General features: G+C 46.2%; 1 protein-coding gene across 1 annotated transcript; it reads right to left on the bottom strand.

Moving 5' to 3' along the window:
* Positions 1–343: 343 nt before the first annotated feature.
* Positions 344–20,595, bottom strand: ddhd1a (DDHD domain containing 1a; the record flags this gene model as incomplete). The annotated part of the gene is made up of 14 exons (XM_080012750.1): positions 344–1,385; positions 1,538–1,732; positions 2,094–2,281; positions 2,384–2,448; positions 3,073–3,222; positions 3,347–3,422; positions 4,674–4,936; positions 5,050–5,156; positions 5,763–5,872; positions 8,743–8,890; positions 10,006–10,134; positions 13,183–13,284; positions 17,819–17,995; positions 19,731–20,595. 14 exons carry the CDS (start codon positions 20,593–20,595, stop codon positions 1,198–1,200), a joined length of 2,763 nt encoding a protein of 920 aa, XP_079868876.1. The 3' UTR covers positions 344–1,197.
* Between the last annotated feature and the right edge of the window lie 1,588 nt (positions 20,596–22,183).

Below are 22,183 nucleotides of genomic sequence, written 5' to 3'. Positions count from 1 at the left end.
GTCGGATCCGGCCTCACGTTGCTTATCCAGTGGTTATGGCTTCGTGCGTTACTGCGCGAGAGGACGTCTCTGCCAGGCCTCTGGGAAGCTGTGTCCCCGGAGAGCGGATGATAGAAGGGTTTGTGACAAGATAAACCGAAACATAGAAAAAATAATAATAATAATCATTGAATCGAAAATAGAATCATTTCAATTAATTAAAAAAAAAAAGAAAAACGAGGGGCTTGGCCTCAGTTGGGGGCCAAACTCTAAAATGTAATAAAATTATTATTATTATAATTTTTTTTTAATCAAAGAATGTCACGTTGGATTCCTTTTTAGATCGGGTGTAAACACACGTCACTTCTCAAAAAAAAACCAAAACAAAAAACACGATTACACGAGGGAATGGTTTTCAAAAAGCCTCGCGCACGAGAAACAGATTTTTGCTCGAACGTTGCATCGGTGGAAAAACAGGACGAAAAGAAAACAAACACGTTCCATTAAAATAAAGTAAAATAAGTCAACACTTGTGTGGTGGTTTTAAGGTACAAGAAAAATAAATAAATGCTCATTGTCCTTTTTTTTTTTTTTTTCCCTCCTACACTTCCTAGAACCAGTAGAATTATGGCATTTTTTTTGCAGTGAGACATAATAATAATAATAATAATAATAATATTCTACATAAACAATGACAATGTTTGACCTCATTGCTGTATTGAGTTTTGGGTTGTTATTTTCTCCAAAAACCCTGTAGTATCACAATGCCTCCATTTTCAAACTACAGCAACACACAGAAAAGAGAAAGGAGATGACGCATCAAAAAGAATCTGAAGGAGAAACGGGATTGCAGGTGGGGCGGCTCCTCTCGGAACCTTTTTCAACACAGGAATGAACGGTGGACTCTTCTTCATGTGCGGGACCGGCCGTGATAATCCTCGTTGTGCGCCGTGTTCCAAAAGTGATGTGCAAAGGGTCTGTGGGTCGTAAGTGGCACGAGTTTCACCTCCTTAGGGGTTTTTTCTTGGTATAAATTCACCCGTGGGGTGAACGATTGCGCATCCGTCGTACAAAGAGGGACCGAAGTCTGTGTGTCAGTTTGGGGAGCGGTCGTGATTCAGGATCGGTTTCAACGCTGTGACATAACAAAGAAATATGAATAGAAAGTATGGTTGAGAGAGAGAGAGACAGTGCTGGGGGGGGGGATGTCAGCCCTCCTCAGTCGGGCTCCAGATTGTCCTCGCCGCGTTCGGGGCGAATGTCTCTCTGCTTGTAGATGAAGGTCAGGAGGAAAAGTGCGACGTCGTGCGAGCACCAGTAGCCCGTGTGCGAGGTCACGGCCGACCAGTAGCGGCTCTCCACCAGCCCCTCCCGCAGCTCGAAGTCGATGCGGCGCTCCAGCTCCACTGCGGGGCGGAGCAAGACGAGGTGAGATAAGAGGCCATGACCACCAAAGATACACACACACACACATATATACACACGGTACTCTTTTTAGGATTCTGATTGGCCTATAGGAGCGACACCTTTCAGTGGGCCTGTCCGGTTTCAGCCTTACGTGAGGTGTCGGTGGAGGTGGACTGGGCCATGGAGGACAGGCCGTACGCCGACTGGCTGTCCGTCCTCTTGGGCTCCTCCCCTTCGGGGGGCCCTCCCCCCTCCGCCTCCCCGGAACCGGTGGACGGCTGGCTGCTGGAGCGAGAAAACCGGGAGAACAGGATCCCGCCGATGCCCTTTCCTATGCTGGCAGCTCCTGGAGGAAGAAAATAAAAAATAAAAGAGGTGTGAATGGAGAGGACGCTGAATGTGAGCCTGAACAAGGACAATTATTGTGTGTCGCCCCCCCCCCCAAAAAAAAAAGTAAAAAGGGGAAGATAAAAAAAAAAAGTACAGAAAACGATCCCATTACATGCTGTTCTCTATTTCTCCACAAGGTGGCATCAGCGCCCACTGCTGCTGCCACCAATTTCCAGTCACAACAGCAGTGTCATTACATTCTAGTAAGTGAAGGAAGTTTCCCACCGATGGGCGATTAAAGGTTGGATCAGACAGTGGAAGGCACAGTATTTCTACAATTAAAACCATTGCGGCAAGAATGGGAATTTGTGGCTCACCCAGTATGCCGGCCTTGCCCAGGCTGGTGATGGACTCGCCGTAGTGCCTGCGGAGGAGGACGGGGGAGGTAGTGGGGCTGGGGAGGCTCTCCGTGTCCGACGTTGGCTCTTTTCCCGACATCGGGCACGGAGACGTCAGGAAGGTCGGCCGAATCTCATCGTACGGCATTGCGTTGGTAGCGCTGCACCTGATGGCGGGGAAACCCCAAACAAGGTGTAAAATTACATTTTGTGACACCGAAAATCAATGAAATAGGAAAACCATTGAACTTGAAGGTGCCGGTCCTCACCAATTTATCTGGACTGGAGCGATGTTGCTGTAATGTTTGAGGATGAGAGGCTCCAGTCTGTAGGCCTAAGGAACAGAACCCGTTTAAAAGAAGCCTTATGTAACTTTCTGTATTTGATGCCCCTACAGTTTGAGTGCAGTTGTACTTTTACACCACTGTCCTAAGACTCGCCCAGAAATACAAATCGACCCTTGACAACCGCAGGTTGTGAGGGAGCAGTGCGAGCAGAAGCTCAGCGTTAGCAGCTTGCCGGCTACAAGTGTAAACACACCGTAGGGTCGCCAGACTGGACACCTGGTGGCTGTAACGGGTATTAACCGGCCAAAAGCTTCCGAAAACAGAAGTATTTCGGATAGCTGTTTATAATAGTAATAATAATAAATATAGCTGCAGGCAGCAATATATGGGGTCCAGTCTGGTCCTGTCAGGTAGGTATTTCATTTTTCCGGGTTCTGTGATACGCAACACAAGTTGAAAAAAACTTTCAGAGTTGAGCAACCAGGTCTATACAGCGAGGTTGTGCTACGAACAGTTATGAATGATGGGAACCAATATTTTAAATAATAGTTAAAAAATAGTTAACCTGTTTTTAGGTGTATTGAGCCAATTTTCTGTGGATGTGTGTGTGTGCATGTGCGTTCAAAATCGTGAAAATGATGTGTAGGTGTAGAGCGGATGAGTGGACTGACCACAGGGTCCGTGGGGTGGAAGACGTTGAAGAGCCGGTCACAAATGGAGGAGGGCAGGATGTGGTCCTGGTGGCAGCTGGTCCCGGGGCGGATCCCTCTGAGGGCCAGGAACACGGCCAGAGGAGAACCCATGCAGAAGAAGTTCTGCACCTGGAAACCACAGGATGAGCACACGCAAGTCAGGAACATCAACGGGCTGTGCACCAAAGAAAATTCACGCCTTTATCCCCCCTTGGTTTGATATGAGGTGTCGATTAAGTTCTCTTTACTTCACCTTGAATTTGAGGACCGGAGCTGCAAGAGGTTTGGAGGCCTCAAGGCCGAGCAACTGATCCTCCAGCTCCCGTAACCTGATATATATATGAGAGAGAGAGAGAGAGAGAGAGAGAGAGAGAGAGAGAGAGAGAGAGAGAAGAATGAGGGCATGGCAACCTGAGGCCATCGATGCATAAGCTGAACAACTGATGAGGAACCTTCCACAGGGCTCTCATGACTCAGTCCTAAGGGTGGTTACACTTAGCTGCACATTTCTATGACAGATAGAAAGTTGACATAAAGTTCACATCTTCATGATATGGGTTTGTTATTTGCCAAGAAGGAAGAAAATATTTAAGCATTGACCTGAAGTTACAGAAGATAAATGAGACGTTTCCACCTCAGCAACCCACCCAGGGACTTAGGCCTTTTTACCACAGGGAGAACTTGATTCTGAAACTTGTTCCTTTTGGACAGTCCCCGGCCCCAAAAAAATAATGGTATTTTTCGGGAGGAACGGCTTTGTAGCACTAAACAACATGAATTGGTGAAACGCGAGCGACGTGAGAAGCACACCAGCTGCAAATACCAGTAAAAGACCGATTCACACAGACACAGACACACACACACACACACACACACACACACACACACACACACACACACACACACACACACACACACACACACACACACACAGACACAGACACACACACACACACACACACACCTCTTCCCTCTCACTACTTAAGTTTTATAAAAGGAAAGCTGGAAACGGAAATGCATTGTGAAAGTGACTGTGAATTGAACCCAACATTCCTAAAATACCTCCTCCTGAACTTTTTTCAGGGGCCCCTAAGGTTCCTGTATCAGGAGGTTCCTCATTTTGCTCCTTTACCGTGGTCGAAAAGCGGCTATGGTTGGCAAAGAGGTTTTTTCCCCCTGGAAATACATCTGAAAAAGTAGGGTTGTCTTATATTCGGGGTCTAAATGTCAATACACAGTAGAATAAAAAAAAAAAGTAACTTGTGCATTAGGAGGAGAGTTTCAATTTGTTTCCGCACACACACCCTACAACCGTCCTCCTGCGATCCACCACTCGCTTGACATTGCTGTCGTAGTTCACTGGGAATCCAAAATGTTCCCACACGGCTGATTTAAAAGAGGCAGGTGGCTCTTCCAGCTCCCGTGTGTGTCAGACTCATTTGCACTCGCCATAGTGTGAGTCACTCAGTCAGACCTTAGCTGCTGAGCTTAGCTTAGCATGTTGCTAACGGTCTGGGAAAAGGGGGAGTCGTCTTATATTGCGGTCAATACGGTAGTTGAACATCTTTCTTGGGGCCTACCTGTTCCTGGTGATCTGCAGCTGCTCCAGCAGGTGCCTCTCCTCGTAGGAGATCCAGCGCAGGTCCAGCTCCTCCTCCATGGCGCGGTGCTCCTGCAGGCAGAAGCGCACCGGGTCCCAGCCGGTCATGATGTCGAAGGTGATGACGCAGCCCAGGGAGTGGGACACGATGGACACCTTGCCCCCCCTGTCCTCGAAACCGGGGTTCCGGGAGCAGAAGAGCGAGTAGAGCCTGTTCAGCTCCTGAGTCAGGCCCTTGGTGATCTGGAGAGAGAGACACGTATGTGTGTTGCTGTGAAGGCAGGACGGTTCCTGGAAGCCGATTTAAACAAAACCGCTATTGATACGGACTCTCCGTGTGTGTGTGTGTGTCTTACCTCGTCTCTGTACAGAGGGCTGGTGTAGTACATGATGTCCATGGCGCTGCTGTTGAGAAGGTCCCTCAGCCCACGCACTTTGTCTGGGGTGATGGAGTCCACAGTATCTACAACGACACCAGTCATTTGACGAAACACAATCAACATTTTAAGAAACCAAAATAATTAAAGTACATTGACATCCTGATAAATATTTGCGTAAACAAATATTTAATAGCTTTGTCGAACCGAAGAGCAGTCTTTTGACACTTAAAGGACCCTGGACTCGTTCCGCAATATTATATGCATTTTTTTCTCTTATTTAACATTTTTATTCTGAGAAAAAATGGCTCTTATCACACTGCAGAGCAGCCCTTCTCCGCTGCCCTGACCGCGGAGCCGAGACCACTTCTGAAAGAAGCCCCGCCCGCCTTCTCACGGCCCGGTGGCAAATACCCCATGGCCCGGCGGCCCAGCCGTTGGGAACCTCTGTTCTAAACAACCAGAGATAAACTCTGTACTTTGCATTTAGCAGCATTGTGTTATTGATTTATTGAATTATTATGTTATTGAATTTATGGATGCAAATCTTGGAAGCACTATGCTTCCATTTGTCAAGCCAAGCATTGCCATTCCCAAGGTACCCATCATGGTCTCACACACACACACACACACACACACACACACACACACACACACACACACACACACACACACCCCCCCCCCCCACTCACCACCATCCAGTGCCAGCTTGGAGCGCCACTCCACAGGAAGGAACTCCACGTGCTCGTCATTGTGCTCTGAAAAGTGTTTCTCCTCCATCTTCCTCACCGCCTCCCTGAGCCTGAATACACGTAACACAGGATATTAATGGTAATGATCATCATGGAAGCAAATATTTACACATTCCATTTTTTGTTATTCATGAGGAAAGAAAGAAAAAAAAAATGGTACGGACATGGTACGCAAATTTGGGAAATCTGGGAAACAATCAATGGTGCACAAGCTTTTTTTTAACCCTCTTCGCTCTAAAGCGGGCACTTTCCTTTCTCCTAAGTTTACCTCCTTCTGATCAACTGATTTGGGTTTTAAGGTGCGAGGAATATATTTGCTACTACACACCAACTACACAGCTCTATAAAATCCGCCACGACTGCCTTTCAACTTCATGCCCGGGAAAGGCAGACCCTGCCACCAACAATGGAAACAGCCATTCGGTGTTTTTTTGTTATGCAGGTTCTCCTCTATACACTGTTTTTCATAAGTAACAGCTAAATAATAGCATCAAATATAGAATTTGACAAAATAATCTTACAGATTACCACTTGAAATTATATCACAATACCAATAACACAGTATCATTAATAAAGTTCTATGTTCTCTCGGCAGTGGTGCATTAAAATGGGTGCAGCATCTCTCTCGCCCACTTTCCATGACAGGTCAACTATGGCGGCTGTTTGCATTTCTCTTTGTGCCTGACAACTGTCAGGAGAAGAGCAAAATGGCCTCCATTATAAAGCTCGATTGCAGCATCTCTCCTCGGACCAACGTCTCAATTGCTAGACGTCCCTGCATCACAATGGCTGTGCTGCCCCCAACCTTATATGGGGCAGAGTAGTCTTGCAGAATAATACTCTGCACACAAAAGAGAGCGAGGGAGTGACAGCTGTTGACGTAGGCAAATGGAGGCTGAGAGCGAGTGGCTTTTAGATGAAGCAGTCTGATGCAGAGCCCGATTGGACTCTGTAGGCGAGTGTTTCTGCAGCGGCGCTCCTGCTGTGAAGGTGAGGCAAAGCTTTTACAGAGCTCTTTGCACCGGGCTTTTAGGTTCGTCATGATAATCATGAGAGTAGCCGGGGCAATTATCTCCTCACATTAAATAGCTTTTAAAAACAAGGCTAGTGAGGAAGCGCTGGTCTGCATGACTAGTTAGCAGAGAAACAAGCTCAGAGAAAATGCCTCGGTAAGAGGGAGCCTTAAAAAATTGACTCACAGCATTGACTGATGAAACGTACAAGATGGAAAAATTGAGACTGGCCGGGAAGGGGGATAAAAGAGGAGGATAGAAATGACAGAGGATGTAGAGTGGTACAACTTCTGAGTGTTGCTATACGCAAAAAAAAAACAAAAAAAAAAAAATAAAAAGAATCCCCAAAGAAAAAATAAAACAAAACCAACAAAGTAAGGAGCTGTTTGGACGTGAACGGCTGATCTTTCCTCTTAGAGCTGTGGAAGAACTGTAGACTGTAATCCACTGGAGCGGGAGTGAGGCTTAGAGCCAACGTCGGCCTGACTCTGTCTACTTTACCTGCTTAGCGGGACTAAGCTCCTGGCAGAGGCAGCAGCGCAACACATGCTCTATATCTATCTATCTATATATATAGCCACACACACACACACACACACACACACACACACACACACACACACACACACACACACACACACACACACACACACACACACACACACACACACACACACACACACACACACACACACACACACACACACGTTATGCTATGGCTTCTAGATCTCAATGTTAAAAAAAAAACAAAAAAAAACACAGAGACACACCCTGCTTTCTTTGTCTGGTGACAAAAGGAGTGTGATGCGTTTGTTTAAAATCCAATTAATTCCCAAGATAGAACTCTGTGGGATTATCACAACGAACAAGTCAACCTGTTCATAGAGTTCATTACAGGGAGGTCCGCCTTCATGAGTAAGAGATAAACACAACAAGATTAGGGGAGGGAGTCGGAGGACGAGATAGAGCGATGGAGCCGGAATGGAGAACAAAGGAAAATAACTGCAGGTGGTGGTGGAGGAGTGATGGTTGAATTGATAGACGTCACAAGAGACAGGCGGAGTTGGACTGGGCGGAGATACGGCTGATGGTGGTTTCGGATGAACAATCATTGATTGAAACGCATTCAAATCATTTTCAGAGACATTTCCCACAACAAACCCACATGACACGCATGATCCATGACTTGATACGAAAATATTCATTCCGTACACCTACCTGAGTAATAATTCTGAATTAAGTGAATTCTCTAAATAGCTGCTAGGCACCATGTCAAAAAATAGGATCAGTCAGTCAGGATGACCAGGTAGACACGGCCCCTCACGAGAAACTATTTTGGACAAACGGTAAAGCTCAGCGGCAGGTAAAGGAACACAGATTGAGCCTTGTACTTGGATTGGAACAAGATACACACTGTGTATGAGAGTTGAAGTAGCAACAGGGTAACAAGAGGGGAATGTGAGATACAGAACGAGATTAGAGGAGACGCACAAAGCACAGCAAAAATAGAAAACACTACGTGGAGTGGCTTACTCCGTCACGTGTGTCACATGTTGCTCATCAAGTCTTGTTGGTAAACTGTGGGGTGTGGATAAGCGTCGCTTCTTTCTATATGTACAATATTAGATCGAAGAGGTATTTGGTTGGCAAGGACGTACTAAAATCAAATTCACTTTAAACCATTACAAGGAGCCATTCCACTATGAGCGCCTATGAAATACCACTCATATCAGTGCTGCTACATCTCCCCCCACCTCTCCCCTCAAATCAAACACATGTGTCGGTGTTGAAGCACCTCTTTTCAACAAGAGGCAATGGAGCTCATGGGGAACGCAGTCTTCATTCGGGGAAAACACAACCTCTCTTTTCACCTAAACTTGTTTTGGGGGACTTGAGATGGCACTCACATGCCGGTGTTTTTAATGATGCGGCCCTGGTCCATCTTCTGTCCGATGCCGTGAACAACAAAGACGACGTGCGTGGTCTGGGGGGGCCGGTCCTCTGAGGAGGCGTCCTCCACGTAGCCGCGGTGCAGCCGCGTTCCACTGCTGGAGGCTGCCGCGACAACAGGAAGACGGGATTGGAGGGATCATGCGTTTGATTTTGATTAGTTTTCATCAAACTACTACAGGCAAAGCTCAATTGATTAGAAACAACATATACAAAAATAGTCTTGTTTATTTTTCTTTCATCTTTACACATTATAAGCCTGAGTAGCAGGCTACAAAAATATCTTGAGTCACAGTCGGAATAAGCCGTTCTGGATCCAAAGAGGCCAGTGGGTGAGACGAGGCCTCCCACTGACACTGAGGCCGTGTGGGAACAGCTGTAGTGTATTTAGAGGACGGCGTGTGCGGCCTTATTTATATTCCCCACTTCGGTTCAGGCCAGTCATGTGCTGCGTGCCAGGGCACCGGGGGCCAATGAGATTGGCCGCTGTCTGGACAGCACTAAGGAGATTTCCCTACTTCCAGCATTTGTGTGTCAGGGGAGATTGAGATAACCGCTGCCAGAACCTCCCCCCTTAATCTGGGAGCGAGGGGATGAAAAATGCACCGCAGAGCCCAGAGATTGTAGATCGCCTTCCACAGGGATCAAACCATCAGACCCGGGATCAACACTAATTGTAATGTTTTTTTTTTGGGGGTTTTTTTTAATTAGTTCTGGGTGTTTTCTCTGAAACACCAGATGGACATGGTGGTTGTGTTTTTCTGGGCTACTCCAATTATTATGGTGGACCGTACCAAACCACATTCAATCAATCAATAACTGAAAACGACAGCATTGCATACTGTCCTTTGGTCAAACAGTATACTTATGACTCGGGGCATGTTAATATAAACCACTCTATACTGGGCAGTCTAGGAATAATACATGTACATTATATTCATTTAAAAATACATTTTAATTTCAATCATATTGATAAAATGTTTTTATTTTATTTTATTTTTTAACAAAATAAAATAGATTTATGTTGTTATCAAATCAATCTGCAACAATTGCAACAGTTCTACATGAAGTCATTCTGACATGTGCTTGTAACCATCATGATTGCAACAGTGAAAAATAAGAACAAAATAAAATATCTTACACTAGGAATAATATTAAGGCCCTTATTCTTGAGGGATTCTTAACTTTTATAATAAATTTATGGTAAAAAGAATACCCACCTTTGGAGAAGCCCAGTTTTTGGGTGACGGTACGTGCGATTTTGGAGGTGGTTGCATCGCTGTAGAGATAGACCTCGTCCACACTGTGCCAGTCCACATGATTGCGACTCAGCTTTAGACTGTGCATGGCTGCAAAGGTGAGGCAAACAGGTGAATGTACGAAAAGATGGGGGGTGGTACGTGGGAGGGGATGGGGACAGTGGCGGACAGTGATTTAACAGGTGAATGGACGGAACGGCAAAAAAGGTGGACGACCACACCAGAGAACAGCAAGGGAGGACACCGAGCAGAGGCAGAGAGGATGGAAGCGTTAGAACTATAAAAGGGTGTGCACATCTCAATCCCAATACGAGACAGTTTGAGGGTTTTAAGTTTGGGGTTTGTCTAGTACAAGTGCACGATCAAATACAGCGGAGGGCATTGATCTGCGGCGTCATCCGGAAAACACATCACGGCAGCACAACCACATTTCTGCATATTCCAGCTCTTTCTTGCCAATCGTGCTTGGGCGTCAACGTGCAGGGCGGAAATTTATACGACGTGATATATTTGAGAAGTATTGGCACGAAAATGAACCGCCTGTCGCCTCACATTAAGTCACTCCGCGGGCCGCCTCGCTCACTTGAAGTGCAGCGGCGGGAGCGAGTAAGAGCGGAGATAGACTAGAGGGAGGCTCTGCGCGCTACGGAGAGAAAAGATAGATGAAAGTGGTTGACTTGAAGGATTAGGTTCTGTCCTTTTCGCTGTCCGTTTAGACGTCTCCCACGGTCAAGTACAACCGGACGGGGAGAAGGGAAGACTTTGGCGTCGGGCCAGGGTACAGTCATGTTTGTGCTTCGAAAACCAAAAGGGGATTTACAAAAGACCTTACAGGACAGGGCGGGGTGCCTAAAGGGAGGACTGGTTTTGGTACTCCATTGAATAGGACACAAACAACATTAATATATATTATTTTACTTTATCCATCACTGTATGACACTATGGACATAGTCCTCATTTATTAAATGACACATGAGAAATATAAGCGGGGACAGGTGCAAGTGCATTGGATGTCACGCCACGATTTCTGTTCCCGGGTGCTCCAGGGACCAGAGGGGGCAGGAACGATTTGGGATTTGATTTAAAGTTCAGATAAGGAAACCGTTTTAGGATTGATCCCTTTTCCCTCGACAGAATGGTCCGTATCCATAGAAGTCAAACAAAGAGGAATAACTGCGGAAAAGATTCGCAAGCGTTTGCATATCTTTTCCCATTTATCGTCGCAGATACCCAGAAGAAATCACGTGGGAGGAAAAAAGAAAGCTTACTGAACACCATCTACCAGAACACCAAAACTCATAGTACTACTCCACGAAAGCAGCGGGGGGAGAGGGAGGGGGAGCGAAACAAACCCTTTGCGAGAGGAAGAAAAGCACCTTTTACCAGCCGGTAAGGGGCAAGTCTCAATCAGTTTAAAGTGGCTTCCTTTCCTTTTCTGCTCTGTGTGCACTCCAAGGTCAAGACACAAAATGAGCAGTAACTAAAGACATCAAAGGCCGGGGTGATGCAATTAACTGTCTCAGCATTTGAAAGATTCAAACTAAATTGATGTGGAGACACAGAGCCACTTCAGACTATTGAGCTCTACCTGTTGTCTTGGGTCCATCGTAAAACAGGATGTCTTTGAACCTCCTGTACCAATTATCTTGCCATATTCCGTAAATAATACATGGGGGCCAGATGGGAAAGTGAGGGGCAAGAGTGAGTGAAACTAAGCAGTTCCGCAAAGACACTTCATTTTAAAATGAAGCACAAGTGCCGAGCTGAGGAAGAAGAGGAGGGCGGGGAGGGGTTGGGTTTGACAACCTGGCGGCCAAACAGCTTGGAAAGTTCATGGAGGGGGTTCGAGCACTACCCTTGACGACAAAGAGAGACAACAAAAAAGGGCGAGAGAGAGAGAAAGTATAAGGACGTAAGGAATGATAAAGGGAGCAGAGGGGAAGAGAGAGAGGAAGTGACAGTGAATTGGACAATGTGTTACATAAGGAGAAAAACAGGAAATTGGCTTATGGAGGAAACAAAAAGAAAGGGACACAAGAAAATATAACCAAAAGAAAGGGCCCTTGGTTTGTTCCTACTGTGGTGCGTTATTACACGTTTTTAAGTCACCGTCTGACATTAATCACAGATGTGGCTATTTTTGAAAGAACAGCATCTGCGGTTTGTTGTAGCAGTTAAACATTTTGCTTGGCTGGGGCCTGCAAAACAATCTCTCAGCATAGGTGAGGATTCCTGACCTATGCTCCTTTAAAGGAGTTCCCTATGATGTGTGGGGGGATGCGGGGGCTGGTTCAGCGCTGTTAACAGTCTGGATGGGCGCAACGTGCAAGTCCTACAAACCGATAAATCGCAAGCTTATACCTTTCCTGTGGAATTAAACTACGCTTTGGATGCCATGCATCCGATTTACCATAATATGAGGAGGCAGACCTCTAGAAATGACTGCATAGCACTTTAGATGGAGTTCAATGCGTCCAGAACTATGGCAGCGCTGGACCTCAAAGGGGCCACAGTGCACTACATTTGTGTCCTCAATGGCTCTTCTGTTTGGCTCCCTTTAGTGCACTCGCTCTCAACAGAGAGCTTTGTTCACGACCATCTGAGTGAGAGTGGGGGATAGTTGGTTAATGATGTGGTCCTACTGGGGGAGTGGCAGGAGGGTGGAAAGGAAGGGAAGAGAGAGGGAGTGCCAACTTAACGGGTATAGAGCAGGATGGCTTGTTTTGCGGAACGAGCTCATTAAGATACTTTGTTGTATAAGGCCCTTGTTTGTAGTGATCGAATGGCCGGAGCGTGTACATTTCATGGCGGAAGCCGGGCTTTCCACTCTCTGGCCTAAAGCAAACAGAGCAGAGCAATATGTGCGGCTTTCCACAAAAAGTAATATTTTCCACAGCGGTAGCACCCAACTAAAAGCCACAGCACAGAGGGAGACATTTTAGCAACTGGACAGTTTAGGCTTTGAATGGGGAAGTCAGGTAGGAGTCTAGATAAAGCTTATTTATTTGTTTTATAAACATTCAGAGTGAGGAGGGCGTGCTCTCGTAAGAACCTAAAATCTACAGGGAGAGAGGGCGTAGGGCTTTGAGAGCTAAGGTAGCAGATAACAAAATGAAAGCAGTTGGCGTTGTACAGTACCTTGGCAGCGTTTGCGCTTGTGACATGTAGTTTTAGCACCCGTCTGATATCCGCTCCATTTGAACAGAAAAGGGAGGTAGAACGGGGGCAGGTGGGAGAGAACTAACAACCAAGAGACAGTGAGTAATGGACACGACCGCTGGCGACAATCACACATGCTACCACCGCCATCCCTCTTGAACAAGGGCAACTGTCGAGTAGCGCTGCTCTCAGGTAACAACCTCAAGGTCCTGGCCATAGTGATCTTCCTGGATACCAACAAAAGCTGATGGCCAGAGGAATATATATCATATACAGTTGCATCACATCGCCTTGGACAAGTTATTAATGAAGGGGTTGAGGCTAATGTGTAGATGCAACGCTACTTGAAATTTGCCCAAGATGACCGAGGTAGCACCTGAATTAAACTCAATAAACAGGTTTAGTACATTACATTACATTTCGTCATTTAGCAGACGCTTTTATCCAAAGCGACTTACAATTTTTCAAACACCGACGGACGAAGCCATCAGGAGCAATGAGGGATTAAGTGTCTTGCTCAAGGACACTACAGCATGCTAGCAGGAGGAGCCTGGGATCGAACCAGCAACCTTTAGATTACTAGACGACCAGCTCTACCTCCTGAGCTACCGTCCCCCTTAGTAACTATAAAGCCAGTTCTTCTTAACACAGTAATACTCGGATACACTTCCCCAACACTGTATGATGATTCATTGTGTAACCACTATCACGATCACACAGGAAAACATTAGTTGTTTTTTTTTTACAGCATGAGTATGTGCAGCTGGAAGTAGTCAAGTTTGGGCTCTAAAAGGGGTATCTTCCAATTTGGGCCAATTTATAACTCAACTCAAGTGGAGTCAGCATTTATTTGAAAAGCAGAATCACGCAAGTGTCTCAAAAGTTTATATTAAAGGAGAACTGAACATTGCCAATATATATTTGAATTTCACCAATAATATAATAAAAATAAAATATTTTGGTTTACTCAGAGCAAGACATTTCTTTCATGTCTCATATTGTGACAGGACTGCAATGTGTGTATTCAATTGTATGCCTGAGTAGCATCCATTTACATTTGGATCTCAACAAGACCCATCTGGACAGAAGAACACTGAGGCTTTACACCAATGAATAGAATATCGCCCGTTTACTGTAGTTGATGAATCTGGATTAGAGAGCCAAATCTTAACTCTTGTCTGGGTTGTAGCCCGCTTCCTTTACATGGAAGAATGGCGCCGTTTGCACTTTGACCTATATAGACTGAAACACTGATGTCCGGAAGTTAGACAATGAGTACAGACACGTTTATTCAAGAGACTTCCAAAAGATAAAAACGATTGGGGGGGGTGGGGGGGTGGAATTGTGCACAACTTCCCTGTCAAAGTACAATCTATAAAAGAATGTACTTATTGTAAGTCGCTTTGGACAGAAGCACGTGCTAAATTACGGAACTGGATGCAATCTCACAACCTCTTTTAACAAACACAAAGAATAGCCTCAGCAGCAACAATCTACACAAAACCTTGTCAAGAGCCATTCTCAGTTCCACTATGACATGGGTTTAAGAGCCAAACATTTATTGTTAGCCTGTGCCATTAAAAAAAGGAAAACAACCAAGTGGGACCATCAGCCTGATGAGCTGAGATTTTTTGCTGTTTGAGGGCGTTTTCAGACCCGTCGTTCGTTTGCTTTGTTCCGATTCAGGGAATAATATATTACAAATAATCTTGCACTTGGACCTTGATTCATCTTCACACGGCAACGCTTAACAGCGGACCAAACCTTTAAAGCAAACACCACGTCAGAATCTTCCGTGGCGTGTCTGATCTCGGCCTGTCAGGGGGACTTCCCTTCCCCAAGGTTTGAACCTCCTCCGGGGAGGTGAAGTACCTGCCCACGTACGAGGAGACCAGGCAGGAGATGCACCGGCACCCCTCTGATGACTATCTGCTGGGGGGGGGGCTGGCAGGGAGCAGAGCCGCGGAGCAGGTCTCAGGACACGGACACAGCGTGTCACCAAATTCTGGATGATGATGGGAAAACACCCATTTATGCTCCAGGTTTCGGAAAAATGCTCCAAACGAGCTAGGTGTTAATACATACACCCTTATGTTTTAATGTTGACAGATGATTCCTCTGCCAAGGCTGTCGGATCTTGGACATTTCCAGAGACCAGACGGTGCCCGACTCTGCCCCTCTCTCACGGCACAATGTCACTGGTCTACACGTAACTTATTAAAGTTGTTTGCTGTTTACTTCTAACAAAGTAATGCTTTCTTTGTAAGAGTCATGATTCACATTCAGCAGGGCTCATTTTGGACAATAGAGGAGCAGGACAGTAGACCTGCCCGCATGACGATGACATGCCAGCGTAGTACATAGCATGTCTCCGCGCCTGCCATATGTCTGCCTCATTACGCCTGAGCCTCTCAATGACGGAGGAGGCAAGAAGGTACGGCAGGGCTGGGAGAGAACAGCTTGCTTTGATCTTCCATTCAACAGTGACATAACTCCATGTAGAATACCTACCGCTGCAAGCATATTCCTTCCGCAAGTACGAGGACTAAGGAGCTCTATTTAAACAACTGACAGTTAAAGACAGATAGAACAGCCAAGGTGCGATGTACACGTGAGCTATATTTTGAAAGGGGTGCAAATCCCATGAATGTCACAGAGCCCAGTCTCACCGAACCCACAGGCAAGACTTTGAATCACATTACCAGCACCTGACTGTCTTTTACATGTCTTAGAATGTACGCAACCTTTAGTTTCTGCATGCAATATGTTTGTGCGCACGTGCCTGCACGTGTGTGACCTTCCCGTCTTTCCACAACGGTCACATGATTTGATTTGAGAGACGTGGCTGCGTGGAGGACTATGAGAACATAGCAGAGAGGGAATGCCGGCGAGGCGGGCTGGCGGACTGAAGTCAGCACCGACCGCCTAATGTGCTGCTCTGCTGATTGCTTTACTTCTAAGCCCTTATGACTTCTGAGCGAAGGAGAGTCACAGCTCGTCTTAGCGCGTCAGCTAAATTGCAACATTCTCAACCCCCACAGGCTGATTAAGAGAAAAAGTTTAAAAGATTTCGAATACAGGCAATGTTAATTTGTCCCTATATCACCAAGCTTCTATTTGAACGGTGAGGCAGACTGAAGGGCCCTTCACATAGGACGCAGGGCACGCTGCGCTCTTAACTCCACTGTGTATCGGTTGCGCCGCGCAGGATCTGCGCCGGGCAAAGTGCAGGCACAGCGCCGCATATTTTGCGCAGAGCAGCGCGCTGTGACGTTATCCCCACTGGGCCAATAGAAACAAGAGGTGAAGCAAACAGGAAGTATCTGTGCAAAATGGAGGAGAAACTGATTTTTAACTCTGTCCGAACTCCCATAGCTCTACAACCCATCCGTACGGGTTTATCGAGACCTTGGAAGGAAATCCCTGTCGTGGAAACAAGTTTCCTACGAAGCAGGCAGACCAGGTGCATGTGGAGATTAGCGCTATATGACCAATGGCCAATAAATATAACCTGCAACACAAGATGTGATTATGACTATTTCCTGTCATTAAAATAAGATGATTGTCTGAAGGCATATATAATATATAAATATAATAAATGTCAAATTTCATACAAACCAACTGAACTTAAAATGATAATACCATAAACAACATTCCTGTTGTAGAAGTAGTCACAGCAGCCCAATTTTCATTCCAATCGATCATTTGTTTTCGCCTAGCAACCAAAAGCGTGCATCAGTGCGCTACATTGAGTGCAGATCACACCGCATCCTATGTGAAAGCACCTTTAAGGTTGCAAATGTGTTATCTGAATAGAGCAACTTGTGGTTTAACTCTATCAGAGTATTCAAATATGACTGGAGTAATTTCCTTGTTATGATCTATAGTTGGAAAAAAAGAGCTATAACTTTTGTCCAAAACACTACTGTGAAACATCCTCATACATCACACCGTGCACTCCCACACGCACGTGTTTGTATTTGTGTATTTCCTGTCTTTTCTCATTCTTTGAATTCTCATCATCTCTTTAACACCTTTGACCAATTCTAAGAAGCAGACATTGTTTTTTTTTTTGCTTTAGTCATGCATGTACAGTACTTCTACACATCCACAACAGATAAAAGTCCTTCTAGAGGTTGGAGAGTCCACAGTGATCATCTTCCTTATTCGCTTCCCACATAAAAATAAATAAATAAATCTTGCCAGATGCTTAGGGCTGGACTGTTTAAGATCAGATATCATGAACTCTAAACACCCATAGAACGCAAACACCTGCTCTGTCACAAAGGATTCTCGGCAAGCGGTGCAATTTACTTTGCCTTTAAATAGAACCACAATGAACAGACGGCGTCATTGGAAGGTGTTTTTTTCTCCAACAAACCAAGTTAGACATGTTCCACGAAGGAAAGGCTGCCTGCCAAGGGTAATTATTACCCACGTCTGTGCAAAAAGGCTGAAGACCATGGGTTTGACTTTAAACTGAGTTGATTCTTCCACAATAAATCGAATTAAGCAAGCAAGAAAATGAGTATGCTATAGTGCACAATTGCATCTGATTTGTCCATTGTAGAGACATTCAATGGTTATATTCCACTACCCAAAAACTCAAACTCACCATCTTTGCTATCGACGGTCTTGGCCACCACATCCGACTCAAAATTGTCCTGCATCGGTTGCCCTCGGAAATGGTTCAAGTGCTCCTGTTCGATGAGGTCGCTCTCGTCTTCCTCCAGCGGAAGCCAGGTGCCGTCAATGAACCACTGCCCCCTCATCACGGGAATGCAGTCCTGCTCTTCACAGCCAGAAACAAAACAGAAGAGTGATTAGTTATGAAAGTACAGACGGAAATGTGGTTACAATTAAAGCCATGAGTAAATCCACAAGGGCCGGGTCACAGTGGAAGTTGGGCGAAATGAGTTTCATCACACCCTCGACCGGCACAATTAACTTATTCTCTTGTGGGGACTCAGAGTGTAAGTACAGTCTTGTGTATCAGGAGATATATAAAAGTTAAATAAAAGGCCTTCATACTACTCATTATTGGCCTCCAAATGTTGTGGCCCAACGCAAAAACACACGCGTTCTAGTTGAGACCAAAGAAATCTGTGGGAGGGGAAATAGACGCCATCCACTTCCTTTCTGGACTTTCCCATGTCTATCCAGAGAAGATAAATCTACAGATCATCATTTTACATTTGAAACGACACCACTGGCATGGCGGTTGTTGCCATAAGGGAGATAAAGTTGCTACATAACAGAGAAGGCCTAGGAGCCGCGAGGAGACCCAGAAGGAAAAACGCTCCCTAAAGACTGTTACTTGGTGTTATATTTAACAAACCTCTACCACCAGTTAACTATAGGTCCCTTCGGGAAGGTCACTATAGCAACCAACAAATCTAACTATAGGGTGGGTACGTAACGTCTAACAATCTCCATGAATTAGTTAGTGCACTGCTCAGCTGACTGTATTTCCTGACGTGGTAATGTTTAAATAAAAGCCAATACCATAACTGATGAATAGTTTTATCATGTACAGTTATTTATATATGTATACAGTGTTATACATTATAAACTTACTTACTACTCCCTCAACATCTGGATTAGTCTGGAACTTGACAGCAGAGGCTACTTGCTTAAGACCTTTGCAGACATAAAATGTTGTGCCGCCAGCTGTGTAAATACAGGGTGGCAGGTATGAGCGTTACATTCAATGAAAGTATTGCAGCCATGTCTAAAAGGCAGGTTTGCCATTGTCACTCTTGGGTAGAAACAGGGAAGGTAATGAAGCAGATGGTTCTATGAATCATTATTGGAACGGTTTTCTTCGGGTCAGACAGCAAGGCAAGCGATGAGGAACTGGAAACGATCGAGCCATCAACTTTTTAACTCTTCGCAGAATTCTGACTGGCAGGTAAAAGGAGATTCTTGGGATTTCTCTACACGGTAAGTATGCAGTGAGTTGGGTTAATCTAGAAGAGTGTGTGCGGCTGGGTAAAGGCTTAGGGGTTTTCTAACACCAGAAACACTAGACTGATGCAGTAGAACTTGACTCATTTTGACAAAAAAAAAGAAAACTAAATATATGCACAAACAAAATCAGATAGAATTTTACATTTACACTGAAATCAGAACCTCAAACAAACCACCAACACCAACAAAGCTAAGTGTATTTAATTGTTGTTGTTTTTAAGGCCTGCAGACACCCTGACATACATGCATTTATTTTATATGTGTGTATATGATATGCATACAATTCTCTTTTGTCCAAATTAGTCAAGTTCCTCTGCGTCAGTCACCACTAATGATGTTACAAAACCCTCAAAGCCTTACCTGCTCTACTTACCTGTTCTAGATGAAACCCAACTCACTTTCCTGCGTTTCCTACCCACCAAATCTCAAGTTCTGTGGAAAATAAAGTCGCGGTTGAGATTTATTCCACATCCTAAATCGCATACCTTGAACCTGAAACGTTCCATACCGTATCCGGACCAGGAGGAATAGCTGACGACGGCCCCTGCGGTACTTACGGTGCCAGTAAACCGGGTAACACTCTCGGCCCCTGACATCCACCTCGTAGAGCCCTCCCCGGACACACACGGCCTCCACCCGGAGCTTCACGCCGCCTGGGTCCCTCTCCTCCTCCAGGGACGAGGACGACGTGGATCCCACCGACCCGCGGTCTCCGTGCACGCTGCTGGTTCTGGTGTCCACCGGAACCGGTCCGGTACTCTCCTCCACCACCACCACCCCGTTCGACCCAACCCTGCCGCCCAGTCCGTTCGCATGCCCCCTCTCCGACTCTGCGGCGGTCCCGGTGCCGCTGCCGGGGTCCATCTCGCACAATTTGCGGGACATTCGTTCGATCCGCAGCGAGTCGTGCCCGGCGAAGGGCTTCCACGTCCTCTTGTCCTCTTTGTAGAACCACCGCACCTCCTCGGCGCCCAGCTCGGCCACCACCTCGTTGTTGTTGTAGCGGGGTCTGGTGCCGTGCGACCGGGTCCTCTTCCGGCTCTCGAACAGCGGACCCGCGGTGCTCTCGTTGCCGTCGTCTTCGTCGTAGTCCGGCGAGCCGGAGTCGAAGTAGGAGGCTGGCGGACCCCGCCACTCGGCGGGGTAGGCGTCATCGAGGGCGCCGCCGTGCAGCAGGGGCAGGGGCAGGCGATGCCCTCCGTCCTCCAGTCCCGGCTGCACGGAGGACATCCCCGCGTCCATGGTCTCCCCCTCTCGGGGCTCGTCCTCGTAACACAGGTAGGCGTCGCTCGTCGTGTCCCATTCCCCGCGATTGTTGTTGTTGTTGCCGCTGCTGACGCCGACGTCAACCGGCGAAACTCTGCTGTCGTTCAGGGGAGAGCTCAGCGCGGAGCTTTTATTCGCAACGTCCAAACTGTTCATAATTTAAAAAAACAAAAAAAAAAAACCTTCCTTCAAGTTAAACCCACGGAAAGAAAAGACCCGCGGGACGTCATGTCGGCCGTGGCGAAATAAAAGAACAAAGTGTGAATAAAACTTGGCACCAGCCGCCTCGGTCCACCGCCCGCCATGCAGTGAAGTGAAGCGGTGCTAGCCCGTTAGCCCGCTAGCCCGTCTCCACCAGCGCGCTGGCGCCGGAGCCCGTGTCAAATTACGACCGCCGAGTGACTGTGACGTCAGACGCTTCGCCCGTCCCCGACCGCGCCGGAACCGGAAGTGATTTGACAGGCTCGGAAAGCCGCCGCGCCATGGCCCGTTCACCAGCCCCGCCCGGCGGTGAATTATTGTTTTTTGTATTATTATTATTTTTTTTTCGGGATTCGCTTCTTGACGATTTTCTTGACCTTTCGTTCGTTTTATACACTTGGGGTGAATTGTAGTGCGATGGGAAGTATTTATTTACGTCACAATTATTTGTTTTGGTGGAACGTGAAAGGGTAACGTCTCGGCCTTTAGTGTGTGTGTGTGTGTGTGTGTGTGTGTGTGGCGGGGGTAATGGCGGCTTTGTTTCGCCGTTGGGACTTTATTTTAGTCCTCGGTAACTCTTATCATTTTGGGAGTGGAAGAGTCACTCGGCCTCCCACTGTTTTGCCGGCGTGACTGCCGACCTCCTGTTGGTGAGGCTGGCATCCCTAACTGTCAATCAGGCTTGAGCTGAAGAATTAGAGGAGGAGATATGAGCAAAACTAGAGGTATTAACAGAGGAACAGACAAATACTACAGCGGATCCTGTCGGAATTGGTGGAAAGGAGTGTGTGTGTGTGTGTGTGTGTGTGTGTGTGTGTGTGTGTGTGTGTGTGTGTGTGTGTGTGTGTGTGTGTGTGTGTGTGTGTGTGTGTGTGTGTGTACTGTATGTGCCGTGTTCCTTTCTGGCCTAAGCTGCACCCACACATGTTTTATAGGGGGAGAGTTATGACATCACAAAGACATCAGGCGCCGCTGCCCCTCTTACCAGGGAGGTTGACGTGGGGAATCCCCCAAACGGTGGCATGCGAACGTTTTGACACCCCCGGGGCAAGAGGGGACCGCCCGAAAACCTGACAGTCGGAAAAATGTTGGATTGGAGATGGTTACGTTTAGGTATGAGGTTAGAGATGGTTAAGTTTAGGTATAAGATTAGAGATGGTTAAATTAAGTTATAAGGTTAGAGATGGTTGAGTTTATGTGTGAGGTTAGAGATGGTAATATTTAGGTATAAGGTTAGAGATGGTTAAGTTTAGGTATAAGGTTATAGATGGTAAAGTTTAGGTATAAGGTTATAGATGGTAAAGTTTAGGTATAAGGTTATAGATGGTAAAGTTTAGGTATAAGGTTATAGATGGTAAAGTTTAGGTATAAGTTGAGAGATGGTTAAGTTTAGGTATAATGTTAGAGATGGTTAAGTTTAGGTATAAGGTTATAGATGGTAAAGTTTAGGTATAAGGTTATAGATGGTAAAGTTTAGGTATAAGGTTATAGATGGTAAAGTTTAGGTATAAGTTGAGAGATGGTTAAGTTTAGGTATAATGTT

The sequence above is a fragment of the Zeus faber genome, assembly GCF_960531495.2.
Source record: "Zeus faber genome assembly, chromosome: 13".
NCBI lineage: Eukaryota > Metazoa > Chordata > Actinopteri > Zeiformes > Zeidae > Zeus > Zeus faber.
The sequence above is the reverse complement of the archived record's forward strand: the minus strand, read 5'-3'. Positions and strand labels throughout refer to the sequence as shown.